This window comes from Microcaecilia unicolor, unplaced genomic scaffold (assembly GCF_901765095.1).
Source record: "Microcaecilia unicolor unplaced genomic scaffold, aMicUni1.1, whole genome shotgun sequence".
Classification (NCBI taxonomy): domain Eukaryota; kingdom Metazoa; phylum Chordata; class Amphibia; order Gymnophiona; family Siphonopidae; genus Microcaecilia; species Microcaecilia unicolor.
In genome coordinates this window covers 171,241-182,643 of record NW_021962958.1, presented here as the reverse complement: position 1 = coordinate 182,643, position 11,403 = coordinate 171,241, and the positions used below count along the sequence as shown (strand labels likewise).

The 11,403-nt window shown below is 46.2% G+C and overlaps 1 protein-coding gene across 1 annotated transcript in view; it reads left to right on the top strand.

Annotated features, from left to right (window-relative positions):
- The first annotated feature begins 6,971 nt into the window (after nt 1-6,971).
- Nucleotides 6,972-11,403, top strand: part of LOC115458693 — a 93,477-nt gene continuing 89,045 nt past the window's right edge. Inside the window, exons 1-2 of the mRNA XM_030188521.1 lie at nt 6,972-7,002; nt 9,644-9,724. Coding sequence (XP_030044381.1) covers nt 6,972-7,002; nt 9,644-9,724 — 112 coding nt within the window. The remainder of the gene's footprint in view (nt 7,003-9,643; nt 9,725-11,403) is intronic.

The following is an 11,403-nucleotide window of genomic DNA, read 5'->3' as shown; positions in this document are numbered from 1 at the left end:
AACCATGTTGTCTCGGATCTTGCAACTTATTGGCTTCCAGGAAATTCACTAACCTTTCCTTCAGTATCGCTTTCATTACTTTTCCAATAACCGAAATGAGGCTTACCGGCTTGTAGTTTCCAGTTTCTTCCATATCACCACTTTTGTGAAGAGGGACCACATCCGCTGTTCTCCAATCCCACGGAACCTCTCCCGTCTCCAAGGATTTATTAAACAAATCTTTAAGAGGACCAGCCAGAATCTCTCTGAGCTCCCTCAATATCCTGGGGTGGATCCCGTCCTATCCCATGGCTTTGTCCACCTTTAGAATTTCAAGTTGTTCATACACACTCTCTTCCGTGAACGGTGCTATATCCACTCCATTCTCATATGTGCTTTTGCCAGTCAATCGTGGTCCTTCTCCAGGATTTTCTTCTGTGAAAACAGAACAAAAGTATCTATTTAGCAAATTTGGTTTTTCTTCATCATTATCTACATAGCGGTTCCCAGCATATTTCAGTCTCATAATTCCCTTTTTATTCTTCCTCCTTTCACTAATATACATGAAGAAATTTTTGTCACCCCTCCTTACATTTCTAGCCATTTGTTCTTCCACTTGCGCTTTCGCCAGACGTATCTCTCTCTTGGCTTTTTTCAGTTTCATCCGGTATTCCTCTCCTTGTTCCTCTTCTTGAGTTTTTCTGTATTTCATGAACGCCAACTCTTTAGCCTTTATTTTCTCAGTCACTTGTTTGGAGAACCATATCGGTTTCCTTTTTCTTTTGCTTTTATTTACTCTCCTTACATGAAGGTTTGTGGCCATATTTATAGCTTCTTTCAGCCTGGACCACTGTCCTTCCACTTCCCGTACGTCCTCCCAGCCCATCAGCTCCTTCCTTAGGTATTCCCCCATTTTCCTAAAGTCAGCATGCTTGAAATCCAGGACTGAGTTTTGAGTGCCGCCCTCCACTTCAGCTGTCATATCAAACCAGACTGTTTGATGGCCAGTGCTGCCCAGGTGGGCACCCACTCGGACATTTGACACACCATCCCCATTTGTAAGCACCAGATCCAGCGTCGCTCCCTCCTTCGTGGGTTCCGTCACCATTTGACTGAGCAGAGCACTTTGAAAAGCATCCTCGATCTTTCTACTTCTTTCCGATTCCGCAGATGGAACCTTCCAATGTACATCTGGCAGATTGAAATCTCCCAGCAACAGCACCTCTCTCTTCTTTCCCAACTTTTGAATATCCGCGATCAGATCTTTATCTAGTTCCTCCAATTTTGTTGGAGGTTTGTAGACAACACCTACGTGGACAGAGATTCTATCATCTCTTTTTAAGGTGATCCATATTGCTTCTTCCTTTCCCCAGGTCCCTGTCATTTCGGTCACTGCGATATCATTTCTCATTTACAGAGCTACTCCTCCTCCACCTTTACGACTCTCTCTATCCTTCCTAAACAGATTATAGCCTGGTATGTTTGCATTCCATTCATGGGAACCATTGAGCCACGTCTCTGTGATTGCAACAATGTCTAAGTCTGCCTCCAACATCAGGGCTTGAAGATCATGAACTTTATTGCTTAGACTGTGAGCATTTGTGGTCATCGCTTTCCATGTACATTTCAGTGGAATTTTTATCTTTTGTGTAGTTTCTTGTTTAGTCTCACTTCTTGCTGTGTTGGTAAGAAGTGATTTGCTAAGATTGTTGTTTTCATTGCTTTCTTTTCTACTGACGCATCTTGTCTTTAGCTTAGTAGTACAGTTTGACATGTATCGTATGATGTACTATTTTGTGAAAGGGCTTGCGTTTTGTTTCAACTTCTGCATTATCTTGTTCTGGTGCCTTTTGAGCATTGTTGGCTATTTGCTGCTTGTGAATAAACAAATTTCAAAAAAAGTTCAGTGCAGCAGTAATTCAGAGACAATGGGCCTCATTAGTAACACTCAGTAAGGCTGAACTCCTGCACAAGGCTTAACTGTATTATGATGGAGGAGCTATATCATGGAGAGGGGACCACAAGACCATTTCCTAAGTGTAGGGGAAATGTTTTTGGGTGTAAGGGGTCATACCTAGGGCCTACTGCCCCTTTACAAGCACAGCAGTGAGTTGAGTACCTTTGCGCATTAGCAAGCAGGCCAGGGGTAAGGCTTAGCTATCCTTCTGGCAGGAAAGAACCTTTCTTACTTTCCTAGCTATGCCTCTTATTGAAATACTTTCTATTTTTTCTGTATCAATTAGGTATCTCAACTTCATTTTTGGTTTGAAGAGAAACGTAAATTGAAGGAAACGAATGAGGGCCAATGCAGCATGTGAATAAAAGTCCAAGGACCATTAGTTCACTGTGAAATAATATCAATTGATTGGAATTTTGCCTGCTTGCTATTGTGTGCACATCTGGAAGGGAGCTACATGAGTGCAGATGACAACGCACATCTGCAGGACCGTGGACGTACCGAGTACAACGTGAGAAGGGAGGAATTCAAACCTACCATATCAACTTTTTGAAACCGTGGGTTGAGCGGAAGGGCCTTGTCACTACCATTGAGGAGGATTTGGAGCCTCAGCTCAGTGAGGTGCGAGAAGGGGGGAAACCCACAATAGGCCTGGCCCTAACCCCAGGACAGAGAGAACAGGTGGAAGGTCTAATTCAGGAGTTTTGAGATGTCATTAATTCCCTACCAGGGAAGATCCATTTAGTCTCCCATAATATCCTCACCGAGCAGGGTAAGATTGTGAGGCAGAGGCCATATAGAGTGCCCGAAATGAGGAGAAAAGAGATTGTTCAGCAGGTGCAGGAGATGGTAGAGTTAGGGATCATAGAAGAATCGAATAGTCCATGCTCCAGTCCTGTTGTATTGGTACCAAAGTCGGATGGATCACAAAGATTTTGTATAGATTTTAGATGGGTTAATGCCATATCGCAATTTGATGCCTACCCCATGCCCCGCATAGATGACTTGCTAGATAAACTGGGGCGGGCTGAGTACTTAACTACGTTAGATCTCACAATAGGGTATTGGCAAATCCCTTTGACGGCGGGAGCTAAACCCAAATCTGCATTCAGCACTCCAATTGGTCTGTTCCAATTCAGGAGAATGCCGTTTGGGCTGAATGGGGCGGCTGCTTGCTGTCAAAGGTTGGCCGATCAGCTACTCCGCTGGCATTCTGATTATGCGGCAGCATATATGGATGACATTGTCATTTTTAGTTCAGATTGGGAGTCACACTTGCAAAAGGTTAGGGCAGTCCTAGACACCCTGAGACAGGCAGGCCTTACTGTTAATCCTAAAAAGTGTATTTTTGCCAGTAAGGAGGTAAGATATTTAGGATATATGGTAGGGGGTGGGGTTATTAAACCTATGACCGATAAAGTGCAAGGGATAAAAGATTTTCCCCCTCCCCATACAAAGAAACAGCTGAGGGGATTTCTGGGCCTCATAGGTTATTATCATCGTTTCATTCCCCACTTTGCGGAGAAGTCGAGCACCTTGACTGATATGTTAAGGAAGACGCACCCCAATGTCCTAGATTGGTCTGAGAAGGGAAGATGCAAATTTCAGGTTCTAAAAGATCTCCTGTGTAGGGAGCCAGTCCTCAAGGGAATAGATTTTGAAAAACCTTTCATATTACAAACGGATGCCTCGGAGACAGGATTGGGGGCAGTCTTCTCTCAGGAGTTCAGGGGAGAGGAGCACCCAGTTCTCTTTCTGAGTCGGAAGTTAAATTCCGCCGAACACAATTATGCCGTGATCGAGAAAGAGTGTTTGGCCATAAAGTGGGCTATGGACGCCCTAAAGTTTTATCTACTAGGGAATCCCTTTACACTCGTCACAGACCATGCCCCACTGCGGTGGTTGCAACAAATGCAGGGCCAAAATGCACGGCTTACTCGATGGTACTTAGCCCTGCAAGCTTTTTCATTTGAGGTACAACATAGGGCAGGTAAACTACATAGCAATGCTGATGCCTTATCTCGAATTGCGGACTCCCCAGAAGGTAGCAAAAAAAAAAGTGGAGAGCCGCAATTATTTGAGGGAGGGGGTATGTAGTGAGGAAGGCCAACTTAGGCACACTGCAGATCTAGGGGATATAGAACTATCCTACCCAAAATGCCAGGAGGGAGAAGGAAGGGAAGGCAACCTAGAGACCCCGACATGGAATCCTTCCCTAGGAAGGAAGGGAAGGACACCGGGGAAAAAACAGTTATACCAGAGCGTGGCCAGTAGGGGGAGCAGCAATGCTAAAACTCCATTTCCATGGTTAAGAAATCAATATAAGATTCCACCCACCTGGGGAGAAGGAGAGAGAAGGTACAGGCCAGCTGATGAGAGGGAGGAATTGGGTGAGAAGGGTGGAGACGCACCTGATTGGATGGAAGGCATTGAAGAGGGACCTGATTTACCTGTAGTGGAGAACAGTTTGGAGGAGCAAGTACCTATGGGCCAGGGGCATAGCCAGCCTTCCGTGGGGGAGGGGTCCAGAGCCCGGGGGGAGGGGGCACATTTTAGCCCTCCCCCCGGCGCCGCCCCCCCCCACCGCTGACATTGCCGCCCCCCTCCCTCCGCGAACCCGCCGCCGCTGCATCCTACCTTTACTTTTGCTGGCGGGGGATCCCACCTCCCCGCCACCAGCCGACGTCTTCTTCTCAGTCGCTTCCTGCTCTTCAATTTGTTTGCTGACGTCCTGCACGTACAATTACGTGCAGGACGTCAGCAAACAAATTGAAGAGCAGGAAGGACTGAGAAGACGTCGGCTGGCGGGGAGTGGGATCCCCCGCCAGCAAAAGTAAAGGTAGGCGGCGGCGGGGGCGGGTTCGCCGGGAGGGGGGTCCTGGGGTGAATCTGCGGGGGCCCCGGCCCCCTCAGGCCCCACGTAGCTACGCCACTGCTATGGGCTATGAGAATACAAATGTCTGACATTTGCAAGTATAAAGGAGAGGCAGCAGGGCGGACACAGAGGGAAGTTGCTGTGAAGAGGGAGGTGAGCTGCCCAGCCTGCAGTACTCTGAGAAAGACAGTATTGAGAGAGCAGGTGATTCTGTTTTTTTTTTCTCTCTTTTTCTTGCTTGATTTTTCTTGTGATAGACTGTGCTTAAAGAGACTTGAACTGTGTTGATAAAGAAAAGGACTGAAAGCCTTTTCCTTCTCAAGGAGACTCTAGAATGGACTGTAGTTATATTTTTCTTTTTTGGATAGCTGAAAGGCTTATGTGTGAAAGAGAGAAGCTCAGGCCCAAGAGGACAGAGCCATGGAAGTTACCTGCCCCACACTGAAAGCTAACAGCATCACAATAGAAACAGAGAAAAGTGTATGCCGATAAAGACCATATGGCATATCCAGTCTGCCCATCCATGCCATCTATTCTCCCTATTACTTCCTTAGACATTCTATGTACTTTTCTAAGCTCTCTTGAATTCAGATACTGTGTTCCTCTCCACCACTTTCTCTGGGAGGCTGTTCCACAAATATACCACCCCTTCCATGAAGAAATATTTCCTCAGGTTACTTCTGAGTCTATCCCCTTTCACCTTCATCCTATGCCCTCTCTTTCCAGAGCTTCTTTTCAGTTGACAGAGACTCACCTCCTGTGCATTTATGCCACATAGGTATTTCAATGTCTCGATCATATCTCCCCTCTCCCACCTTTCTTCCACAGTACACATATTGAGATCTTTAAGTCTGTCCCATATGCTTTACGACGAAGACCACTGGACCAGCTCCATCCTATTTATATCTTTTTGAAGGTGCAGTCTCCAGACTTGCATACAATATTCTAAATGAGGTCTCACCAGAGTCTTATACAGGGGCATCTTTACCTTCTTTTTCCTACTGGCTGTTCTGTCTTTTGACAGCCTTGCCTAAGTTACAGTGGAACCCTGGAATGGGTTAATGTTTGTTATTATTTCACTGCTAGGTCATGTGAGCTAGGCATTGTGTGTAGTGTAGTTTATGGTAATGCAACCACTCTTGACAAGCTCTGTTTCTATTGGTCTTTACCTTCGTCTTCTCCTCTGGGCTTGTGTATGCCCTGCTTTCTAGGAGATGGTTAAATTCAGGAACGTTCTGCATCAGTAAGGGAAAAGTGCACTGTTATGATGAACCTTAACATCGGGACTTGCTCTACAATATAGTGTTGCTGAACCACTGAGAAAAATGGAATGGGAAGAGCAAAATGTTAAAATAAATTTATGGTTCAAGCTGATAAATGAAGTAAATCCAGTTGAGGCATACGTTAAAATTAAACCAGCAATGTTTGTTGCCAGTGTGGTGTTGAACAGGAGCAAAGGAAGGCGTTTGGGAAGAACACCTGATCGATCAGCCCATTTTTAGCAGAAATTCGGGGGGAGGGGGAGGCTACTTCCGTAACATCTTTTCTTCTCTCGGTTATCTCTCTAATTGTTCTTTCCATCTCTTCAGCCGTCTATCACCCTTCTTTCTCCCTCACAATGCCTCCTCTCGTCTAGCTTCCTCTTCCCTTACTCCCCCTTCCATGTTCACATTATCTGCCTTCCAGAACCTCCTTCTTTTCTAGTTCTATTACTCCTCTGCCATTTCATGTTGTTCCCATTTAACTCTTTCAGTCTCCCGTTCTGTATTTAATTTTCCAATAATCCCGACTGTTTACAGCGCTGTGGGAATAGAGGAAGCTCCCCCCACCCCCAACCAATGGTGAGCCGGGAAGGGTGAGAATCATCACTGGAGGATAGGAAGGTAATATACCTAAGAGTAAGGGTAATGGGATTTTTGATATACCGCTTTTCTGTGGTATATTCAAATCGATTTACATTATATGCAGGTACTTTCTCTGTCCCTAGTGGGCTTAGTATTGTGTCTGGGGCAATGGAGAGTTAAGTGACTTGCCCAGAGTCACAATTAGCTGCAGTTGGAATCGAAACTTTGTATATTATTGATATATAGATGGGGATGAGAAAAGAGAATCAAGAATACGAATGTGCCATATTAAAAGGTAATATAGAAACAGTAGACGATGGCAAAGAGACCCAGTTATTTTGTCCACAGTAAGAATACATCCTAGCTACAAGATATTTTTTCCTTATCCAGGTTAACCTTTTTTTGTCCTCTGGATACACAACCATTTTGGGCGGACAAGCATCCAAGATCTTCTTTTATTTCCCTCCCAAATCCCACCTTTCTAGTGTTTAACCACAAACTTCTGTAATCTAAACAGCCAGCAATATTAGCCTGGTCAGTGTACAAGCATCTGGTCTCCTAGGCCCTTTGTGTAGCCTGCCAGAAAGACTCAGCTATATGAGTTGCCTACATTATTATATTTACCTAGCTCAGGGACCCTTTTACTAAAGTGTGCTAAACCCTAATGTGGGTTAACACGCGAGAAAAGGCTTACCGAAAAAAAAAATGTTAGTGTGTTTTCTGGTAGTTTGCCTATTTGCGTGCACTAGCATGCGCAGTACATGTTCTTAATAGGAAACCAGAGGCGTAGCCAGAAAACAGATTTTGGGTGGGCCCCAAGTGTTCTCCACCCTCCCCACCACCAAAAAATATCTCAGCTGGTGGGAAAACGCTTCTTTCCACCTTGGCAGTCTGCAGCAGGCATGCGCTGAAAACTTAGCATGTGGAGGTGCCGGTATCACAGAGAATAGCGTTTTTGTTACCATCAGGGGGAAGTCTTCAGCTGGTGGAACTTGGGCTCCCCACCAGCTACCGCTAAATGTGTGCTACTGTTGGGTGGGTCTGAGCCCTAAGTGGGTGGGTCCCGGTCCACCCAAGCCCACCTGTGGTTATGCCACTGCAGGAAACATACCATGAACGGAGAATGGATGTGGAAGCGTTATTCAGCCAGCTTGTTCACATTAGCAAATTGCTAACTGGATAATGCAGATTTAGGGGCCCTTTCATGAAGGCGCGGTAGGGCTACCATGTGGGTAGCATGCGCCAAAACAGCATTACTGCCAGGCACTCCCAGGCGCCTATTTTCTACCTCTGAGTTAGCACATGAGCCCTTACCTTCTCCTAAATAGGACTAGGAGGCAGTAAGAGCTGATGCGGTAAATGGCCAGACACTAATTTATAACTTAGCGCCTGGCCATTATTACCATATCAAAGAACGTATTGCTTTCAAAATCTGCACCCTGGTCCACAAAATCATCTACGGCGAAGCCCCAGGATACATGACAGACCTCATAGACCTACCAACAAGAAACACAATCCTGCTTATAATCGAACGAGAAAAACGCCCAAGTTCCGACCTAAATCGGGAGATGGACGTTTATCTCACAAAAACGAGTAAATCCATATAATCGAAAGCAATGTTTCAGTGCGTCCATGTCGCTCGTACGTTCACGTAAAAACGTCCAAATAAGAGGCGTGTCGGGGGCATGTTAGGGGCGGTGATACGACGTGGACGGGTACAACGTATAACGAATAGCGAAATGGCTCTGGTTGAGCGGGAAGATGGGCGTAATATGATGGACCCGAAATAAAAGCGACCAGAGCAAGGGGGAAAGCGTCTTTAGACCCATTAGCGATTGTGTGTAGTTGGAGAGTGGCGATATTGTTGGTGGAAGAGCTGAAGTGGTGGTTGCAGAGAGAAAGCCGAGCGTGTTGAGTACCTGTGACGGTCGTCTGTGTGCCCTGCCTCTTTTTGTGTCTTACCCTTTGACCGTTCCTTACTCCTACTCCTTTGCTCCATCGCCCCCTTCCCCTCCCCCTATCCCTCCCCATTCACTCCTCCCACGTGTATACTCTATTCCCTGACCTCCGTTTGTCTCTGTGTTCCTGTACTGTTTGGCGAGTGAGTGGCCAGAGGGCGTGGTGGCTGGAAGTGAAAGATCTGTGTGTGTTGCTGTTTGACTACTAGTCCTAATACTTGCACTGGTGGTGGGGATATGGATGCACTTAATGCACTTGTGGCATGCATGCTACACGAAGAGGCCACCCACCGCAGGAGGTATTCACGGCCCCGAGTGTTTAGGCCCCGCACCACCTTCCTACAACTCACTGACCAGCAGTGTCTAACAAGGTTCAGGTTTGATAGGGCCACCATTCGTCAGCTTTGTGAGCAGCTGAAACCCCTCCTTCAGCCCCAGACACGTAGGAATAACCCCATCCCTGCCCACCTCAAAATCACTTCCGCTCTCTCTGTCCTGGCCACTGGCAGTTTTCAATCCGTATTAGCTGCTAACACAGGCCTCACCCAGGCTTCTATTTCACACTGTCTCACCCAGTTCCTGGATGCCTTTATCACTCACACCTCACACTACATCACTTTCCCCACCACCCCCCAGGCCCTGCACAACAACATGGCCGCCTTCTATGCTCTTGCTAGATTCCCCTCGGTCATCGGTGTGATAGACTGCACACACGTAGCCCTCAGACCCCCCCGGCCACACGAAGCCACCTACAGAAATAGGAAGGCATTTCATTCTATGAACATGCAAGTTGTATGTGATGCCCAGGGGGAGATATTAGACGTGTGTCTAAGATGAGGAATACAGTTGTATACCCATGTTAAAAGTACCATTGTATTAATGTCAGCTAGGAGGAATACTCCTTTAGCTCACAAAGGGCCAGATGTTGTAAGCATTCTCCCAAAGCCACAAAATGGAGAAGAAAAGAACTCAAGTACATCTGTCCCAGAGTAACTTGTAAATTCAGTACAATGTTAATTTTTTCTGACAGATGGGACAGCACCCTGCTCTCAAAATTCAAATGATTCCAGTAGCTCAGACTCTGAACTCTACTCAGCAAATGGATCCCCAGGTATGACTCAAACATTGGTCTCTGGTGTAGGGTTATAGCTCCATAGGGGAACCACAGCTGCCATGACACCCCCCAAATTTTGCTTCCCTTCCTCTCTCCCCATGAGGCCTTTCTTCTCATTCCTTGCATACTCAAGGTTGGCTGGCCAGCTTCCATCCCCTCTGAAACAGGTTCAGAGGAGGCGGGAGCAGGCAGGCCTTGAGCACCTGAAGGCCCTGCATTGGGCCAGCCATGCGATGTCTCCAATGTAGCTTATAGAATTGCCATCCCAGAGGAGCATGGTAAGACAATAAATACCTTGCGGACACAGCAGGGAAGAAGAGAAATGCTGAAGTTGGCGGGAGGGGGGGATGTTTGAATGATGGACACCACAAGCAGAGGGGGGAGAAGAGAGATTCTGAAGGGGAAGGGAAGGAGAGAGATGCTGAATATAGTGAGAGAAGGTGAGGGAAAGGGAGAGATGATGGAGACCATGGGAAGTGGTGGAATGAACACCATAGGGGGTTGAATAATAGACACAGCAGGCAGGGGGGGGGGGGGGAGAGAAGATGCTGAAGAGAGGAGGGGGAAGGCAGAGGAGGAGGAAGGCAGGGGAGGGGAGAGATGCTGGAGACCATAGGGGGTAGAGAGGGAGGGAAGAAGAGAGATGCTGGAGATTATGGAGAGTGGTGGAATGCTGGACACCACAGGTAAGGGAGGGAGAAGGGAAAGAGAGGATGCTGGAGAACATGACGGATAGAATTTGGATTTCACAGGTAGGGGGAGAAGTAAAGGAGAGAAATGCTGAAGGGGGAGGGAAGGAGAGAGATGTTGAAGAGAGGAGGAGAATAGATGCTGGAGACTGTGGGCTTGTTGAGGGGGAGGGAAGGAGAGAGATGCTGGAGACCATGGACTGGATGGGATGCTGGACACCACATACAGGGGGAGTAGAAGGGAAGGAGAGAGATGCTCTGAAACACTTGACTTCCATATAGCAAAGAGTAGTTTATCATCATAATTGTCATTATCATCTGCAGTATAAATGGTGCTAATTCATCACTTGCATCTTCATTTTTATCTTCATTATCACCATCATGCTGTTCAATTACAAAGAAGGTTTTCACAAAGTCTGAATCATTGTCTGTTGTTGTTTTAACAATTTTTCATCTGATGGCAAAGTCTGTTTGAATATGTTCAAGAACTGATGCAAGAACGTCAAATGTGTGGGAACCCTTCAGTTGTAAGGCCAGGCAAAGCAGATTTCCTCCCTAATGACTCTTATCAATCCACTGGACAGTTACCCAATGTAAACTTTCCCATGGGATGACAAGCAGTCTGTTGCTACCAGCTTCATCTCCACTTTAAAGTGACCCAACTCATCACTGTTCTGTTTGGCTGGAGGCCAGTAACCAGTTCAACAAACACAGGCAACTCCACTGTTCTTATAGGTTATATTCACTGAACAGCAAAATTTAAATTGAGATGATCCACTGTTCGTGTGACAAGATTTGCAATAGCAAAATCCTGTTCCCAGTTTTGCTGTTTCATTTGGTTTACTGAAGAATCGTCATTTATATCTCCTTTCCGCTTTTACTTTTTATGTTTAAATGATTTTTATTACGATTTCAGCATGTTAAATCACCATGTTACAATTCACTGAATATATTCCATGGGCATATCATGCTGAATAAATATGATCC